The sequence below is a fragment of the Bos javanicus genome, chromosome 2 (genome assembly GCF_032452875.1).
Source record: "Bos javanicus breed banteng chromosome 2, ARS-OSU_banteng_1.0, whole genome shotgun sequence".
NCBI classification, from domain to species: domain Eukaryota; kingdom Metazoa; phylum Chordata; class Mammalia; order Artiodactyla; family Bovidae; genus Bos; species Bos javanicus.
Window position 1 is genome coordinate 14,427,213 of NC_083869.1, and position 21,332 is coordinate 14,448,544.

General features: G+C 37.9%; 1 protein-coding gene across 10 annotated transcripts in view; it reads left to right on the top strand.

The window, feature by feature from the left end:
• PDE1A (phosphodiesterase 1A) overlaps positions 1–21,332 on the top strand; it is a 395,792-nt gene that overhangs the window by 274,703 nt on the left and 99,757 nt on the right. The window contains exon 1 of one of the 10 annotated variants that reach the window (XM_061433666.1): positions 20,071–20,256. The exons of the other annotated variants lie outside the window; for them this stretch is intronic. Within the exon in view, the coding sequence (XP_061289650.1) occupies positions 20,144–20,256 (113 nt within the window). The 5' untranslated portion in view covers positions 20,071–20,143. Of the gene's footprint in view, positions 1–20,070; positions 20,257–21,332 lie in introns of those variants that run through there. 10 annotated transcript variants of the gene reach the window in all.

A 21,332-nucleotide genomic window follows, 5' to 3' on the forward strand; every position in this document is an offset into this window, starting at 1 on the left:
CCTGTCTTCCCCACCATATTGCTGAACAAGAAGAAGCTGCATAGTGAGTGGGACAGGGGACCAGACGTGGAGGATGAGTCCATCACACTCGTCTCCTCTGCCGGCGTCTCTGCCTTGTCAGGCCTGAGTGCGGGGCAGGTGAAAAGTGTTAAATCAGATGTGAGATTGAGGTGTACTGGACTTACACACACACACACACACACACAATAATGTCATTTAGTAGGTAATAAATTCACAAATCAAAAATCAAAACAATATAAAATGGTACCTTATGAAAGTCTTTATCCACCTGTTTCTTAGTCTACTCAGGTTCCCTAACTCATAAATTTCTTATGAATATTTTCAGTGATTTCTTACAAATTTTTATTTCATATTTTCCCTCTGGCTCTCATAGAAGATAACATACTATTCATAACTTTCATTTTGATTTTTCCCTTCAACAAGGAAGCTTGATCTTCCCATATCATATACCAACATTTAAATTTTAGGCCGTAAGAATTTTTACTGATAACTGATAGAAAAGGGTGTGGTGAAGACCAGGCTGCACAGAGATTCTTATCCTCTAGAACAGAAGTCTGTTAAAGCACAGTGTGAAGTCATAAATTAAGAGAAAAAATCATAGGCACACTTTTAGAATGATTTTTAGTTAACTTTCACTAAGTGTACATAAATGTATATGATTCTTATACATGAATAGAGATTCAATGTGTAACTTTTTAAAAAAATCAAGTATTTTTCATAATTTCCTAGCCTTCATTTTTGTGTGTGGTTTTTCTTGTTTACAAGTTGACTGAACTTAATTTAAAATTTCTTCAATCTGTCTTGGACATTTCATTTTTTATACTTATTTATAAAACTTATGAAATTTTGCCTTTAATAATTATTTGGAAATTTACAGTATTCATCTTGTAATGATGTAATACTATCCAATTTGACAGAATATTATGTGCTTTATTTATTAATTTTTCCTTTATATTTCCTTTCCTAGAAAATTATGATCACATGGATATTTTTAACTTAGTTCCTCAGGATCCTTAATTCATTTAAACATTTTCATTTGAAACTTGCTCTTTTGTGGGAAGAAAAAAATGGTTCACTGCTTCAGGATACAAATGTGGGGTTTTTTCATCTTTACAATACAACAAAACATCCTAGATCTTAACAATACATTATTTCCAAATGTTTACTCAAATGACACAAAACTTCTCACTCTTTTATTTTAATCCTCAATGGCATCATGAATTTTAAATTGGATTAATAATAACACCCCACGTATGTACCATCTTCCAAGAAGAGTTCATAGTTTCATTAACTTATAGCAGTCTCACCACAGTCCTGTGTAGTTGGCAGGGTGACCATTACTTTCTGTATTTTACTAATGGATGCTTGGGGCTGGTGCACTGGGACGACCCAGAGGGAGGGTATGGGGAGGGAGGAGGGAGGAGGGTTCAGGATGGGGAACACAGGTATACCTGTGGCAGATTCATTTCGATATTTGGCAAAACTAATACAATATTGTAAAGTTTAAAAATAAAATAAAATTAAAAAAAAAAAGAACCAAAGCTCCTGAAGTAAACTGGTTTGCCAAAGGCCACAAACCTAGACTTCGGCAAAACTGGGACTAGTGAGTAAGGCATGACATCTTTCTTAGTGCTCTTCCCTCTATAACCGGCTCCTCTCAGAGTGTTGTTATCAAGCAGGATGGTTTTCAATGAACTGTGAAAGATTTAGATGACAATGTGTAAAATATTCTGATAGTTAGATTGTAAATTCTAGAAAAATAGTCCCTAACATTTATTACTAATAGCCTATTATTATAGCTATATGCCAAGAACTCTTCTAAGCACTTTAATGCACTATTTCATTTAATAATCATAGGAATTCTAATGAGATTAAAACTTATATTATTACCATTTTACATATGAGCAAAGAGAGTCACAGGAAAGTTAGATGGCTTATACAAGATAACACAGAGGATACTTTAAAGAGTGGAGTTAGGTCTTGGCAGGCTGACTCTAAAGACTGGCTTTAAGCACAATTCTCATCTGCATCCTTTTATTCACATCTGATAAAAGAGTGATTTTAGAGACTTCCTGGAGGTTTTGATGAAAGCTCACATACTGTCAGGATTATCAGGCCCATTGGTTTGTTGACTATGACTACATCTTTTCTCAACTCTGCCTTCAACATCGTTTGCTTGAAATTGCCTATAGGTAGAGTATTTATACTATAAAAATTGGCAAATGATACAAATCAGGATTTTTTTTTTCCTGGTGAATATGTGGTTAACTATTTGTCATCATGCTACTGCTTATACCCAACACTACTTTGTATGTATCTTCTAAGACTAGTTTGATGATTAAAATATCAGCTCAAGAAATTTTAGAGGAAAAATACTTGATACTGCTTGATTTCCTATAGACTTAGTAAGATACAGGCCTTCCCTGATAGCTCAGTTGGTAAAGAATCTGCCTGCTCTGCAGGAGACCCTGGTTTGATTCCTGGTTGGGAAGATGCCCTGGAGAAAAGATAGGCTAACCAATCCAGTATTGTGGGGCTTCCCTTGTAAAGAATCCACCTGCAGCTGGTAAAGAACCTTCCTGCAGTGTTGGAGACCTGAGTTCAATCCCTGGGTTAGGAAGATCCCCTGGAGAAGAAAATGACTACCCACTCTGATATTCTTGCCTGGAGAATTCCGTATGCTTATAGTCCATGGGGTCTCAAAGTGTCAGATACAACTGAGTAACGTTCACTTTCACTTAGTAAGACACAGCAGCAAGCTGAGGATACTTTTTGTTGCCATGTGTATATAATTTTTAAAACTGCATTTGCCTTAGGGATATTAGTAAAACAGAGATAATTGAATAAGCATTTAGTTTCTTTTAAACTTTAAAAATACTGATAACTTCTGAGATTTTTTATTAGAAAATTCTTTTTCTAGAAAAAAATTGTTTCAGTAAGTATTCAAGAGAGGCATTTGGAGGTGGCTGAACCACAAAAAAAGGTTAAAACATGATAAAGCAGGATAGAACAGAAATTATAAATTGGTTTAAATCCCCCCTATACACACATATACATACATACATACATTACCTTTTCCCACTAAGCTTTAACAACTGCAGGATTTCAGTTAAGAAGATAAATCAAAGCACAAAATCTCTCTTGAAATATGATTTGAGTAGAAAAAAAAAAAACAATTTCTTTCTTTTTTTTAAATTTTATTTTATTTTTAAACTTTACAATATTGTATTGTATCAATATGTATCAATATCAAAATGAATCTGCCACAGATATACATGTGTTCCCCATCCTGAACCCTCCTCCCTCCTTCCTCCCCATACCATCCCTCTGGGTCCTCCCAGTGCACCAGCCTCAAGCATCCAGTATCGTGCATCGAACCTGGACTGGTGACTCTTTCCATATATGATATTATACGTATTTCAATGCCATTCTCCCAAATAATCCCACCCTCTCCCTCTCCCTCTCCCACAGAGTCCAAAAGACTGTTCTATACATCAGTGTCTCTTTTGCTGTCTCGTATACAGGGTTATTGTTGCCATCTTTCTAAATTCCATATATATGCGTTAGTATACTGTATTGGTGTTTTTCCTTCTGGCTTACTTCACTCTGTATAATAGGCTCCAGTTTCATCCACCTCATTAGAACTGATTCAAATGTATTCTTTTTAATGGCTGAGTAATACTCCATTGTGTATATGTACCACTGCTTTCTTATCCATTCATCTGCTGATGGACATCTAGGTTGCTTCCATGTCCTGGCTATTATAAACAGTGCTGCAATGAACATTGGGGTACACATGTCTCTTTCAATTCTGGTTTCCTCAGTGTGTATGCCCAGCAGTGGGATTGCGGGATCATAAGGCAGTTCTATTTCCAGTTTTTTCAGGAATCTCCACACTGTTCTCCATAGTGGCTGTACTAGTTTGCATTCCCATCAACAGTGTAAGAGGGTTCCCTTTTCTCCACACCCTCTCCAGCATTTATTCTTGTAGACTTTTGGATCGCAGCCATTCTGACTGGCGTGAAATGGTACCTCATAGTGGTTTTGATTTGCATTTCTCTGATAATGAATGATGTTGAGTATCTTTTCATGTGTTTGTTAGCCATCTGTATGTCTTCTTTGGAGAAATGTCTGTTTAGTTCTTTGGCCCATTTTTTGATTGGGTCATTTATTTTTCTGGAGTTGACCTGTAGGAATTGCTTGTATATTTTTGAGATTAGTTGTTTGTCAGTTGCTTCATTTGCTATTATTTTCTCCCATTCTGAAGGCTGTCTTTTCACCTTGCTGATAGTTTCCTTTGTTGTGCAGAAGCTTTTAAGTTTAATTAGGTCCCATTTGTTTATTTTTGATTTTATTTCCAATATTCTGGGAGGTGGGTCATAGAGGATCCTGCTGTGATGTATGTCGGAGAGTGTTTTGCCTATGTTCTCCTCTAGGAGTTTTATAGTTTCTGGTCTTACGTTTAGATCTTTAATCCATTTTGAGTTTATTTTTGTGTATGGTGTTAGAAAGTGGTCTAGTTTCTTTCTTTTACAAGTGGTTGACCAGTTTTCCCAGCACCACTTGTTAAAGAGATTGTCTTTTCTGCATTGTATATTCTTGCCTCCTTTGTCAAAGATAAGGTGTCCATAGGTGCGTAGATTTATCTCTGGGCTTTCTATTTTGTTCCATTGATCAATATTGCTGTCTTTGTGCCAGTACCATGCTGTCTTGATGACTGTGGCTTTGTAGTAGAGCCTGAAGTCAGGTAGGTTGATTCCTCCAGTTCTATTCTTCTTTCTCAAGATAGCTTTGGCTATTCGAGGTTTTTTGTATTTCCATACAAATTGTGAATTTATTTGTTCTAGCTCTGTGAAGAATACCGTTGGTAGCTTGATAGGGATTGCGTTGAATCTATAAATTGCTTTGGGTAGTATACTCATTTTCACTATATTGATTCTTCCAATCCACGAACATGGTATATTTCTCCATCTGTTAGTGTCCTTTTTGATTTCTTTCACCAGTGTTTTATAGTTTTCTATATATAGGTCTTTAGTTTCTTTAGGTAGATATATTCCTAAGTATTTTATTCTTTCTGTTGCAATGGTGAATAGAATTGTTTCCTTAATTTCTCTTTCTGTTTTCTCATTATTAGTGTATAGGAATGCAAGGGATTTCTGTGTGTTGATTTTATATCCTGCAACTTTACTATAATCATTGATTAGTTCTAGAAATTTTCTGATGGAGTCTTTAGGGTTTTCTATGTAGAGGATCATGTCATCTGCAAACAGTGAAAGTAAAAAACAATTTCTTATAGAATTAAAATTCTGACTTTCTTTCAGGAATTATAGCACAATTCCTTAATGAATATGACTGTTTTTGACAAAACACTTTCATATGCAAATACCAGCATTTTATGATCCTGCTTTCAGATGTATCACTAGAGGCTTTTATTTTTCAAAGCTGTACAGTTAAAATCCAGAAACATGTGACCTACAAAAAGCTTCTGTTTGATTGTCCTTATTTAGATTTGGATATTGCCAGGAAAAGTACCATCCTTGACCTCATAAATTGCTATTCATGAGGGTAGGCAGCTGGCTGGGAGATACACTTTAAATGATGGAAATTATGCTTATTAATACTGCCCTGCAATACAATTTGAGGAGGACATGGCAACCCACTCCTGTATTCTTGCCTGGAAAATCCCATGGACAGAGGAGCCTGGCAGGTTACCATCCATGGTTGCAAAGAGTCGGGCATGACTGAAGTGACTTAGCACACACACACAACACAATTTATAACTTTATTTTCTTAATGTGAATCAGTCTAAGTCTTACAATTACCACTGTTTGATTACAGACTCCAAATTCAGAAAGAGTGTGTTGTTCAAAGTCGGGATGCTACACTTAATACTCTCTTCTTAAGAGTTAAGCAAGTGACTTAACTTCTATATTTCTTAGCTTTATGTTTGTAGATTAACAATAATGACAGTGCTAATTGCACAGTTTTGCCTTGAGGATTAAGTGTAACACCGTATCTGACAGAATAAAAGTTAAATTATAAAGTTTAAATTGGGACTTCATAAAAGTTAAATTGGGACTTCCCTGTAGCTCACACGGTAAACAATCTGCCTTAAAGGCAGGAGATCCAAGTTCAATCCCTGGGTTGGGAAGATCCTCTGGAGAAGGGAATGGCAATCCACTCCAGTATTCTTGCCTAAAGAATCCCATGGACAGAGGAACCTGGCGGGCTACAGTCCATGGGTTCACAAAGAGTCTGACACCCCTGAGTGACTTACACTACTAAAAGTTAAATAATAATAACTTTTTGTTGTACTAATAAATGCAGAGACTTCTGGGTACATAACACAATATGATATGTAATTTATTTTAAAAAATCAAATAATTTATTGACAGCAATTTTTGATCCCGAGAAATGAAGTCAGGTGGGCTTAAGTTACCAGGAAAAGAGAACGGAGTGCAAACTGATGGGAAACAAACTTTAATAGGATACCCATCTTGATTTTTAAAAAAAAAATTTTAATTTGCTCCTATGTCTTACTACATCTAAATGTCCTTACTTTTGAGAGATTATCTGAGTAAGACTGCATGGATATAAATCAGTAATTGAAGAAGTTAGTCTGCTAGAAATAGACTGAAATCCAGAGCACCTTGAAGTCTAAGTCCCTTGAAATCATCATGTACTAGAATTTACTAAGGAATGTTCACTCATAACACAAATATCTACTGAGTATGTGAAGTGAATACCAGACACATCGCTCATCAGAATCCAGAGTACAACTGTGCAGATAGCTGGTCATTAAAAACGAGTCAAGAACTGGGAAGATAAATAGAGGAATGAGGACTAATACCATAAACAAGAAACAGGGATGTTTGAAGTGAGAGAAAAACCCAAGCACACTGAAAGATTACAACAGGAAACACTAATTAGCAGCAGTAAATCATAACAAGAACATGGATATAAAATCAGATAGAAATTGTAGAGTTAAGATTCCAAACCAGGTATGGTTGGAATTACTTAATATTAATAAATTTAGTTCCCCAGCAAAACTCCCTATGCCTGTTCTCAAAGACATGGCTTCTAACGGAAGGAATTAAGGTTTACAAAAGGGGGGTCTGGAATGTGCTAGATATATGGACTCTAGAGCTCAGAAATATGGTGCCAGTTAGAGATGTGAATTTAGGGATTATAATCCAGGAGTCTCAGGTTTTGTTTTTTTTGTTTTTATAATCAGAATGCCTATGATAATTCAATATGTTGTGTGGGAACACACCATTTAAAGTTAGGAATGGAGCAACTTCAGAGGACACTCAGGAATTACAGACTGAAGAAAGCATATCTGGAGAATCTGGAGTAGCAAAGACAGGGTTGCTTAAAAGGGTAAATCAAAATGCCACAGAAGAACCATTGAATGCAGTTAGGAGAGTCCTGATGCCTCTGAAATGGAGTTTCACGAAGAGAAAAAGCCACCAGTCATATTATGTTAATACGAGGAATTGAAGTGGAATGTCTCTAGAAGAAATAAGCTTAGATTATTTTTCAAGTATTTCCTAGCCCATAGGAAAAAGCAGCTATATAACAGTCTATTTAATAGGAATGAATTTTTTTTCATGCTTTTTTTTAGAACAGAAACCGTCCTTGAACCTTAAGATAAAAAAGAGATTCAGATTAAAGAGAAATAGTAACTATGGAAAGATTAGGTCAAGAAGTTATTCTTTGTAAGTTAGCGTAGCCACAGTGAAAAACAGAATGGAGATTCCTCAGAAAACCAAAAATAGAATAACTATATGATCCAGTAACCCCACCCTGGGCATGTATCCAGATAAAACTATAATTCAAAAAGATATAGGCACCCTTGTGTTAGCAGATATAAGTGTTTATATGTAGAATGCATGAAACAAGGTCCTACTGTATAGCATGGAGAACTATATTCATTATCCTATGATAAACTATGATGAAAAAGAATATTTTAAAAGTGTGCTGTTGTTGTTTAGTCACTAAGTCATGTCCAAATCTTTTAGGACCCCATGGACTCTTGCCCACCAGTCTCCTCTGTCCACAGCATTTCCCAAGAAAGAATACTGGAGTGGTTTGCCATGCCTTTCTCTAGGGGATTTTCCTGACCCAAGGATCAAACCCATGTCTCCTACATTGGCAGGCGGATTCTTTACTGCTGAACCACCAAGGAAGCCTGCAGAAAAATGTACTGAATCACTGCTGTATTTGTTGTTGTTGTCCAGTTGCTCAGTTGTGTCTGACTCTTTGCGACCCCATGGACTGCAGCATGCCAGTCTTCCCTGTCCTTCACCATCTCCCTGGCCTTTACCATCTCCCAGAGCTTGCTCAAACTCATGTGCATTGAGTCAGTGTATAGTAGTAATTAACACAACATTGTAAATCAACTATACTTTAGTAAAAAAGAAGTTAGTCTTAAGTTATCTTGGAAAGGAGACAAATAGCCAAAATAGGTAGAAAATGAAGGTGAAATGGAGCTAACTATAGCACATATCTAAGGATCTTCAAATAAGCAAAACATGCATAGCACAATAAAATCAAAAAGGCTAGTAAGCATTGGTTTTAAACTCAGTTGCTCAGCAAGAGTAACAGTGTGGTAATAATTTTGACAAAAATTACAGACCATGGACTCTAAAACTCAGAGATCAATATGAAGTAGAGAGCAAACCCTGAGTGATTAATCACTGACTCTTGTGTAATCCTCAGACATTTAGAGGCAGAGTAGGGAAGATGGAGAAAAGAAAAGAGCTGGACTAATAAACACCTTTCTTTAACATTTCAATTACAGATAAAAGAAAAGCCAACAAAATTACCTTAAACAAACTCTCGTTGCCAAAACACTGATGACTAGTGCTGACTATAAGCATTGGTGAATCAGGACAAAATGATATCAAGAGACAAATCTTTCTGTTTTGATTACTCTGGAATGACCTCTCTCTGATGCTTTGAGGGTAGCAAAACAAGACAGAGGTGATATTTCCAAGCTGTACATCCTCATTCCATTTGGAGGTGTCCCTAAGGAAATCAGTTTGAAGGGTATGTGCTAAGACATTGCTGGAGTTCGGTGGACCATTAAAAAGCAAATTATGATTTTTATGAATTCCATTTTTATGGTGTGAGCTGTAGGGAGGGGTGGCTGTTTGGAGTGCTGTGTTGTAGGCTGTTCTCACCCTGTAGATGGAGTGTGAAAACCAGGCTTAGAAAAAGTTGCAATAACTTTTGGTTGATTTTCATGTTTTTTGCCATCTGTGATGTGTTACTTTCTGCAAACTTTCAAAAACAGCCTGACTAGTGAAAGGAGGAAAAAAATCTGACCAGATCTTTTGAGAGATGGCTGACATAAAAAGCTCCACGTATTAGGTATGAGCTTACTGTTGTGATATTTTGGGTCAATAAAATATAAATGAATATTTCCTGAGTTTGAAAAAGATAAACGTTTTAATGTTATTCTTTTCTAATGATGATATTAATAACAAGATTATTTGACAGATAATTATATCCAAGGCAATACATTATGCAATTTGCATATATGATTTCATGTCTCAAAAATTCTATAATACATATATTATTTTCACTATAAAGTTAAAAATGTGAGACATAAAAAAGTAATTAAATTGCTTAGAGTCATATAAGTATTATGTGTCAGAGACAAGTTCAAACTGAGATGGAGATTATGAACATCTTTTCTTTTCTTCCTTGGTAATAGAACCCTTTTTTCTTTTTTCAATTATTCACTCTTCTCTGGAAAGCCAGTGATTCATGGGAGACCAGTCTTAGACCCAGCCTTAGGATGGGTATATCCTAATTGATCCAAATCAGAAATTAGTCCTCAGCTCCCTAACCAGCAAGTTTGGACATGGACACGTGATATAATTTTGGCCAATGAGACAAATGGGGGTTCATCAAAAGATTTCCTCCCGTGGAAAAGGAGTCCTTTGCTTCTGGGTATTGTATCTGGGTATGATGCTTGAAAAGGATACAACCATCTGGCTGCAAGCTTAGAGCTCAACCTAACACTAAAGTTGGCAGCACAGAAAGATGGAGGAAACCTGAGTCCTTGATGATACTGTTGACTACTGATTTTTTAAAAAGTCCCTACTGGAGTCTTCCTATCTTCAACTTTCCTGTTAAGAAAAATAATAAGTCCCCCAATTATTTAAGCCACTTAGGGTTAGGTTGGATGTCACTTGCTAGTGAGAGCATCCTTATAGCCTTAAAGATCTCCCTTGCTCCAAAGCCCATGTTATTAATCGTCAAACCTTGTAGACAGTCACCTTATCCTAATAATAAGTCCTAACACAAATGTGTTATCTAAGATATCTAAGATAACTATTTAGAACATATTTTCCCATGAAACAAGGCAAGAGGTTGATTGAGTTTCCAAGGCAAATGATGAAATATATTGACCCCATGATACAGTTAAATAGCACGGGTGGTTCTTGGGTAAGTACCAGGTACTGAATGTCAGAGACTTGTGTTTTCTTATTAAAATAAAAAGGTGCAGTTAGTGGGTGGGCAGGGCATCTAGCATCCTTCTGCTCCAGGATCCCAGAAATGTACTGGGATGTGCTATTTCCCCACTCAGTGTTTGACTTGGTTTGGAGAATTTCAGGTTGGACTCAAGCGTCCTTTCTCAAGATCTCTTCTGTCTTCCTGATTAACGTAGGGCATCTTTAGACGATAATAGGAATGGAAACTCTACTCTGAGTCATCACATATTCTTCCATCATCTTTGGGCCTTTCCTCCTCTGGGAACTAGATTTTTGAAACTTAAATCCAGGAACAGGAGTTTTTCCTCCCCAGGTTATTCTGTGTCACATATAAAAAGTCAGTGAATGAAGACATGGCTAAATATATGGCCAGGGTAACAGAAAAAAATTTAATTGTGAGATTATCTTTTTTTTTTTTATACAAATATCTTTTCACACATGGAGCAAGACCTGAATGAAAATGATTTTATTCCTCACCTAACTACTGTAAGTATCTCAATATTCTATAGCCTCTAAGACCAAAGACTCTCTGCCTATGTTTTTATACATTTATTCACTTACTCAACAACTATCTATGAAGGACACTATATACATTGATAATTATTTTGCTATTCTGTTTGGCTATTGTTAACTCCTTCTTGTCTTTGCCCTTAGTCTTTCAGCTTCATAGGTTTAGAAATAAATATATTCCTTGTCTTCCTTCACACCCCTGTCCTTCAAATATATCCCAGCTCTTTTTAGTATCCATTCTCTGCTCCCCGAGAATTTGGTGCCTCTGTATAGCATGGTGACTATAGTTAATAATACTGCAGTGCATTTTAAGAGTTTCTAAGAGAATAGATCCTAAAAATTGAGAAATTGACTCTATTTTTCAGTTAAGTAACATACAGATTCTTGTTCATAAAATGAGCTTAAAGATTTATTAATTAAGATACTTTTACTGAGATTCTTCTGCTAGTTCCTTCCTATATTGTTCACTCACTTCTCTCATAGTGGAATAATGAGCATATGAAATAATCAGTACTGCTAAGTCCACGTTGCAGAAAAAGATTAAATCTTACTTCCTTGGCCATGATCTTCCATTAATTGGCACACCATGAATGGGTGAGAGCAGTTCTCAAAGTATTCATCAGAATCACCTGGAGGGCTTGTTAAGTCAACAAGTCTGGACTAGAGCCCTTGAAGTTCCAGGTTTAACAAGTTCCCAGTTGCTGCCAGTTCTGCCAGTCCAGAGACCACGCTTATAAGAGAATGTCGAATTAGGCTTCAATAGGAAAGATATACAGAGAATGTTGGGCTTACCTTGTGGCTTCAGAGGTAAAAAATCCACCTGCCAATGCAGTAGACTCAGAAGACATGGGTTTGATCGCTTGGTCAGGAACATCCCCTGGAGGAAGAAATGGCAACCCACTCCAGTATTCTTACCTGGAAAATTCCACAGACAGAGGAACCTGGCAGCTACAGTCCATATGATCACAAAGAGTTGGACACAACTGAATAGACATGCAGACATAGAGAATGTTAGAAATTTAATGGCTAGAATTTTGAGGCCTTATCAAAGGAGTGTGGCCCAAATATTGCCCCAAGTTGTATATGAAGCTTGGGGGCTAAAATGCCTCCCCAAACCAGGAAATTTCATCATGCACTAGGAGCAGTAGGCAAGGGGCGCTGAATTGGAGACAAGTAGTGCTTTGAGCAACAGCTCTTGGGGCATAGAGAAGGCCTGTTCTTTGGTCTATAGTGTAATCACCTCTCCCAGATCTGGAAAACCGTGGCCTTAGGCTTCATCTCTGGGCCACAACCTCAACTTTTTTCTTCAGCCTGCAACTTGGTGAGCCATGGAAGGACACTTACTCAAATCGACCTTGGAATACCCTCCTCTCTGTCTCATTACCTTGATTAGAAGAGGCAGCATATCATTCTCTGAAAAGTGGGACAGGAAGATCAACGCTAGGTAGATATTGTAGAATTGTCATAAAATGTAACACAAAATGTACCATTTTCAGTGTACAATTCAGCGGAGTTAAGTACATTTGCAATGTTGTACAACTATTATCACTATCCATTTCCAAAACCTTTTCATGATCCCAAACAGAAATTCTGTACCATTAAACAATAACTCCCAGTCCCCCTTTCCCCTCAGCCCCTGGTAACCTCTATTCTACTTTCTGTCTCTGTTAATTTGCCTATTCTACTCATTAAAATTTTAAAGTAGGTAAAAAACATTTTTGGAGATCCCTCCCACTGCCTCCTTACAACCCACAGAATGCATAAGTTTTTCTTTGGTTCCTGCAAGTCCACTTTGACCAACTTCTTCCTTTACTGTCTGAAACACTTCCATCACAAGATACCTTCCTTTTACTGCACATCATAAATTGATCTGCTTAGACTAATTCATGCAGGTATATAAATGGCTGGGAGGTTACTGAGGGCTTGCTTTGTATCAGACACTATTCTAAGTGCTTTCTGTGTGTTTACTTATTTCATCCTCCAACCCCACCACTAGACATACTATTATTATCAGCTCTATTATCAGATGGTAAAGAATCTGCCTGCAATGAGGGAGATTTGAATTCGATCCCTGGGGTTGGGAAGATCCCCTGGAGAAGGAAACGACTACCCACTCCGTATTCTTGCCCGGAGAATTCCATGGACAGAGGCCTGTGGCAGCCTATAGTCATGGGGTCACAAAAAGTCAGACATGACTGAGTGACTCTCAGTTCATGACTTATCACTATTATTATCTCTCTTTTATTGACAAAGAAACTGAGATTCAAAAGATGGACTGTTGGTTTCTAAGACCACACAGCTAATAGATGATGAGGCCAGGATTCCAACTCCTGAGGCAGTTTCTCTTAACTGCAGAGGATGCTTACTAATCAAAAAAATTGGTAATTAGTGGAATGTCAGGCTTTGAGCCTAGAGGAATATTTTTGAAGATATTTTGAGCCAAAAGGACTTCCTGGTAGGAAGCCAAAAGTCATCAGTGAGGCCTAGGGCAGTTTTCTGCTTTACCCGTTCCCTTCATTTCCATCTCCCAACTGACTCCCTAAATACAGTCTTGATCCTGACTCTCTGAGATCCTAACCCCTTCTCAGAGCCTCCCCCAACATTTCCTGGCTCTCTTTCCTGTCCCAGGTGATGACCCTCCCATTCCTGGAACTCTGCTTCCTTTGGTGGGTATAGAGGAGGTGCAGAGCCTTGGGCCTTAACTTTCACAGAGGCCTAGTCAGGTAGACAGAAAAAGAAAATTGCCAAAACACCAAAACCAAACAAATAAAAAAAAAGCTGTTGAAATAAATTTGTGAGCCTGCCATTTTAAGTCTTTTGAAACAAGGCAAATAATAAATAAATAAATGTATATGGGTGGTGCCCTGGAAAAATTAATTCAACTGTATTTAGTACTCAGGAAACAGGTTCCTAACAAGTCAACAAGGCTTTTCAAATGTATTACGTCTTTCCATCCTGATATTCAATTTATTTATCACACTTCAAAGTACCCTGAAATTATACCATCCAGATATATTTCTCTCTAAGAAAATTATTCAACACACCAGTCATGGAAAACAAATTTAAGCTTCCTCTAATCATAATTCTGGTGAACCAAAGTCCTTTAAGATTTTTTTAAGATCAATTATTTTTAAACTGGAATTTCAACATAGAAATGGGATAGAGAATAATGATTGCTGATATTTTTGTCTGAATTTAAAGGGAGTCTGGACACTTAGTAAACAAAACACACATTTGAGGTAAAGAATAGCTCATCAGTTAAAAACTCAGATCCTGAAATCAGAGAGACTTGAGCTCAAAAAATGGCATGGATGCCTCTAGTTGTATGATTTGAGCAAATCACTTAAGGTGTCTATACCTCAATTTATTCATCAGTAAAGTGCTGATAGTAATATCTTCCTTATGGTGGTGTTTTGAGAATTAAATGAAGTGAAGCGTGGCTCCTTGCCTGGTTCATAGTAAGTAAGCAATAAAGTTAGCTGACATTGTCATTAAATCCATCCTCAGATGGTTCTGAAGTCTGTGTGAAGCTTGACAATTAGTCTTGGGGTTTTTTGGTGGAGAACGGGTGTGTGGAGAGGCTGCAGGCACCTCAGAGCATATGCATGTGTTAACTAAAGAAATAATTCTAATAGACTTGCTTATGAGGGAACCACTTACCTCCAAAGAATAACCATACTGTAGAAAGATCAACTTCTAATTCTCCCAGTTATCCCAGAAGGAGTCACTTGGAGGGTGTTCACCAAATATGAGGCCAGTACCACCCTTAGCTCAGTGCCAGTGGAACTGCTTCCCTGGACACTGTCCCCCACATTAGGATGTTCAGTGATGGCCATCTTTTGGTCTGCTCCTTCCCATGGGTTAGTAGGTCTCCAAGGCCAAGAAGAAACTGAGCTCATGACTTTTCCCCTGCTGGATACTCACATCTTGGAATTCCCTGCCCGGTGCAGTGTGCCCCTCTACCATATTCTGACCCTGAGACCCCAGAGTTCTCTACCCAAATGTCTATTAGCCTGTCTCGAAGTCTTAATGGGCTTCCTCCTTAGGTCTTTTCTCCTGAGGGGGCCCAGGATACTGCTGGTGTGTACACCTCTCCACCCTTAAAGAATGGCCAAGAAGCAGCCTCTTTCAAGCTTGGGTGGATTGACGGAGATTGTACTGGGACCACAGTATCTACCTGTTCATACAGCAAGGGCCTGAGCTGCGGGCAGGCGGGTGCAGCCCTGCCACACAAGGACTTGAGAATTCTTGTTTCCAACCCAACTTGTCAGACTTTTATGAAACTTATTAAAAGGCAAAAGAATAGAACAAATGTAACTGTTTGTTCTCTTGATATATAGCTTTAAATATTTAGTGGTAAAATATTCAGAGATATGTGCTCCTACTGTGGGCCCAGCAAATATTAGAGGAAGAGGTGAATGAGTTAGTTTTTTGTTGAAGTGTGTCCTTTATAAGAATAATTTAAATCAGTTTCCCCTAATTGCATTTGGCACTTGAATTTTGATACTTAATAGGTATATGCGTGGGCACTGAATGCCTGGAAATAACTGTTTGGGTACATGAGTGTAACTATTTTCCAAGAATCTACTGTGGACAGAAATGTTTTCACTGATATAATTCTAAGAGTCAGAATCCCATGACCTCTCCTTCCGTGGCTGCCTCTTTCTTTATTCCCTTTTCCTACAAACTCTCTAGTTCAAAATATAAGCCCTTAGGGAATTGTGTCATCAGATTTCAAGAGAAAATTTGGAGTATAAATAGCTCCCAAGGATCAGTAGAGTGCTGATTGGAGGCAGGGTCAGTTTTCACAGCTCACTGGCCCCCAGCTTATGTTTAGGGACCCCTCACTTTGTTTTATTGACCCCACTGGGACTAAAAAAAGTTTCATCAAACACCAGCTGAAGCACTTTTCAGAGGTCAACGGTGCTAACATGTTGAATGTATACTCCTGGCCCTTCTTTTCTGTATAGTGCATTTTAAGAATTCCTAAGGGAAATGTACCAACGATTTTTGTTTTCATGTTGTAAGTTTCTTAAACACAAAGTTTTCATTTTTTAAGAGCACTCATGGAATAAACATTTATGCTCACCCTGCCATCCAACCCTAGGATAAAGAGCAGTCAAGTGGTTGGATGTTTTGGAAGCAAGACTCATAATACTATTTGAGATCTCATTTAACAAGCTACTTGAACAAATGTATGTCAAAAATGAAATGAGGGCAAACTACTCTAAAATGTTTGACCTGTGATAGTCTTATTTAGATATATTCACATCTTAGATAAATGTATAAAAAAATTATTTCTGATAACTCTCTAGCAGCCCAGGATTACAGGATTACTATTTGATATTATACTGGAATTTCCATTCATGCCTTATCTAGCATGCTGCTACTGCTGCTGCTAAGTCGCTTCAGTCATGTCCAACTCTGTGTGACCCCATAGACGGCAGCCCACCAGGCTCCCCCATCCCTGGGATTTTCCAGGCAAGAAAACTGGAGTGGGTTGCCATTTCCTTCTCCAATGCATGAAAGTGGAAAGTGAAAGTGAAGTCGCTCAGTCGTGTCCGACTCTTCGTGACCCCATGGACTGCAGCCTTCCAGGCTCCTCCATCCATGGGATTTTCCAGGAAAGAGTACTGGAGTGGGGTGCCATTGCTTTCTTCTTATTCTATCTAGCATGGTCAAATGAAATCTGAAGGTCTCGCTGTTGTGCTCAGAAGAAAGGGTGTTCAGGGCAGGTGCCAGGGAAAGGAAAAATGAATAAGGGAGGAGAGGAGAAATATGCTCCATTAGGTGTATCTGTTTATTTTAAAAATTCATATAAGTTTCATCCCCCTACCTTTAAACTTTCTTCTATCCAAACTTAATTATCTTCACCCACTCCAGTACTCGCTTGGAAAATCCCATGGATGGAGGAGCCTGGTAGGCTGCAGTCCATGGGGTTGCGAAGAGTCGGACGTGATTGAGCGACTTCACTTTTACTTTCTTTCACAACTTATTTGTGTTTTTATTAGGAATTTCTTACCACGCTCTGGGCTTCTCAGGTGGCACAGTAAAGAATTGTCTGCCAATGCAGGAAATGTGGTTTGATCCCTGGGTTGAGAAGATCCTCTGGAGGAGGGCGTGGTAACACACTTCAGTATTCTTGCCTGGGAAATCCCATGAACAGAGGAGCCTGGCAGGCTCCAGAGGATTGCAAAGGGTTGACACAACTGAGCAGCTAAGCATGAGCTTGAATGTGTATCTGTTAATTCCAGACTCCTAATTTATCTCCCGCCAATTTTTCCCCCTTTGGTAATGATAGTTGTTGTTTTTTTTTTTTCCCCCATGTCTGTGGATCTATTTCTGTTTTGATATAAATTCATTTGTATCATTTTTAAAGATTCCACATATAAGTGATATCATATGATATTTGTCTCTCTTTCTGGCTTACTTAGTATGATAATCTCTAGGTCCATCCATGTTGCTGCAAATGGCATTATTTCATTCCTATGTTGAGTAGTACTCCATTGTATAAATGTACCACATCTTCTTTACCCTTTCTTCTGCTGATGGGCGTTTAGATTGCTTCCATGTCTCGGCCATTGTCAGTAGTGCTACAGTGAGCACAGGGGTGCATGTATCAGTATCTTTTCAAATTACGGATTTATCCAGATACACTTCCAGGAGTGGGATTGAAGGATCATATTGTAGTTCTATTTTCAGTTTTTTAAGGAACTTCCATACTGTTATCCTAAGTGGCTACACCAATTTACATTCCCACCAACAGTGTAGGTGTTCTCCACATTTTCTTTAGTATTTATTTTTAGTCTTTGTAATTATGGCCATTCTGATCAGAGTGAAGTAATACCTCATTGTAATTTTGATTTGCATTTTTCTAATAATTAGCAATGTGGAGCATCTTTTCATGTGTGTTTTGGACATCTGTATGTCTTTGTAGAAATGCCTTTTTAGATCTTCCACGCATTTTTTGATTGGATTGTCTTTAGGTTTTTGAGCTGAATGTGCTGTTTGCATATAGTAGAGACTGTTCCCTTGTCAGTTACATCATTTGCAAATACCTTCTCCCGTTGTAGGTTGTCTCTTCATTTCATTTATGGTTCCCTTTGCTGTGCAAAAGCCTTTAAGTTTAAGTAGGTCCCATTAGTTTATTTTTATTCTTGTTTCCACTACTCTGGTAGATGGATCCCAAAAGATATGGCTGTGATTTATGTCAAAAAGTGTTCTGCCTGAATTTTCCCTACGAGTTTTTATAGTATCCAGTCTTACACTTGTCTTTAATCCAGAAAAATGTCTTATTTTTTCCAAGTCAAATAAATATTTCCCCATAATTTGCTTCAAAAATTGTAAAGAGATCATTCAAGAGCAAATTAACATAAAGGTAATAAATAAAGAGATGATGGATAATAGAGAACTACCCTCAGGATGCTTTTGTGCTTATCAATCAAAGAATATGGGACTCTTTAAAAGACTAAAACTTCTTATACTATCTCCATCCTCACTCCACTCCCTAAAGGTAATCACTTGTAATAGTTTCGTGTAGATATTTCTGGATGTTGACTCCCCCAGTCTGTGCCATACACTGCTGTAGATGCCAGTGATACAACAGTGCATAAGAACAGACCAACTCTCTGCTCTGTCTTTATAGTCTACTGGATAAAACATTTTGAATAAAAAAACTAGTAAAAGTATGGCATGACATTAACAGTGGTAAGTGCTAAGAATTCTATAACAGGATAAAGAGAATCAAGATGTTTACTATTTGAGTAGGGGGGTGGTTAAGGAAACACTTTCTACCTCAATGCAGTGAGGAAATGATCCACACATTTTGAGAAAGAGATTCTAAGCAGGGGAAACAGCAAGTGCAAAGATTCTGAGCAGACGCAAGCTTGGCAGATAGGATTATAGCAAGGAGGCCAGCACCGCCGAATCAAAATGAATAAGGTAGAAATTGTTAAGAGATACAGGCAGAGATGTAGCTTGTGGTGTGCTTCACAGGGCTGTATGAATTGGCATGGTCTGGGTTGGGTTTCCCAGGTGGCTCAGTGGTAAAGAATCTGCCTTTCAATTCTGGAGACTCAGGAGATGTGGGTTTGATCCCTGGCTTGGGAGGATCCCCTGGAGGAGGAAATGGCAACCCACTCCAATATTCTTGCCTGGAGAATTCCATGGACAGAGGAGCATGGCTATGGTCCATAGAGTCACAAAGAGTAGAACATGACTAAGCACATAAGCACATGGTCTGACTTATACTTTAAAGGAGGCAGACACTGGCTGGAAATTCTGGCAGATGTAAATGTTGAGTCTGACAGTAGTTGGAAGCAAGATTCCTTCTTATTGTTTAAGGCTTTTGATTGGATCAGGTCCACTCACATTATGGAGGGTAGTCTGCTTTCCTCAAAGTCCACTGATTTCAATGTAAAGCACATCTAAAACATACCTTCACTACAAGATCCAGACTGGTGTTTGACCAAACAGCACAGCATCATAAGCTAGGTGTGTGAACATAAAAAATTAACTGTCACAGAGCTGCTTGTTGCTTTTTTGAGATTTGCTTTTTTATACATTAGAATATTTCATGCTTTTCTCCTTATGCACTCTGTTCCTTTATTTTTATATTCACTAATTAATCTATATTACTCTTTTTCCCCCTGAAGTTATATGTTCTTCCCTCTCAATAAATGACATCATGCATGATGACTATGAATTGCTAGACTCCTGGGTACCACATCTGTATATGAACTCTCATAAGCTGATTTGATCATGTTTGATGAACTGTCATGGATAATTTATGATTTTAGGACATATAGTCCTAAAGTCCTCCACATCAGATTTGCAAAGGACCAATTGACAACCATCACCGTGCATTTGTCATTCTACTCAGTGTAGTTGAAAATCAAGGCAGCAGTAGAATTCTTGGAGCGTGGCGACATCATAGGATTACACACAATGATTCCCATTCCACCTGTCCTGTTCTTTGGCTTTATTTGATCATTGCATAAGGAATAATAGAAATGGCATCAATAATAATAGAAATGGCATAAGCCCTGAAATTTTCAAACTATGTAGTGGAATGTCTTGCTGCGATTAACTGAAGAATCTAATTTTAAATGAACCAAAAGCGGAAAAAAACAATTTGCTTTGAATTACAATGTCCATGTGTTAGGTATAAATCAAAATCATCCAAATGTAAGAGCCAAATGAGAATTAAATATGATTTAGAGTAAGTATTAATATTAACTTCTAACTATGTCTTTTTTATTTTCATGTGTGTACATGTAATTTTGTACCTCCTGCACTGAAGTTGTGTATATTTTTTCATAAGGTATTTCATAAATGCAGTCATACTTTTTTAATACTTTGAAAAATAAATATTGGCAAAGGACTGTCATCCAAACATTTATAAAATCCAGTGGAACATAGAGGAAGTCATATTATCTTTTGAGCCTCTTTTTGGTAGTTTCGGGTGCTTTCGATGAACTTCCTGCTTTTGTGCCCTTTCCTTGATCCCTGCTCTCTAGAGATGATATGTGGCTTGTTCCGGAGGCTTTAGCACACGCTGTCAGCTCTGGCTACCTTCCCTCCATCGGCTCATAATCCTTAGGCCTCATTCTGTAAAAAAAGAAATCTACCGAAGTGAATGGAACCCAAAGGTCAAAGCTGAAGTGTGCCAAAAATAGCTCTGAGTTAGTAAATTGGTGCACCCACAAGGAAACAATAGTCAAACAACAGGCAGAGCTCGCCTGCGTTCTTCCTGGAGGCAAAGTTCAATTGCTCTCTAAAGTCTCTGCGTATTTTGTGTTAAGCCTTTCACACTGTTTTGCCAGTTCAGACCCTTAGGAAGTTCTGGATCACCAGAGCTGCCCAGCCTTAACGCAGTTATTATTACTGGGCAGTGCCATCAATGTTGTCTATCTGGGGCTTATACTGGAGAGTGGCAGGGCAGTACTTTCAGCTCCTGGTCATTTCCCCCTCGCACAGCTGATTTTCTCAGCCAGCAGTTCTAAGCCCATCAGATCTGCACCCTCAAGACAGACAGCATTTGCTCTGACTTTTCCACTTGACACTGGCTAGGTCACCTAAAATGAGCTTTTCCGTTTGTTTTCATCTTTCTTTTTTTCACTTTGTCATCTGTGCTATTGATAACAGAATGAATATCCACAGAGTAAGTTATTATTTTCCTAAAATTTAGGGCTACACATAAAATAAAATAACACATGTGAATGACTTCTGTGAACTCCAAGGGCTACACAAATAGTGTATACTTTCTGTGCTCAGTATACACAAACTTATTAAATA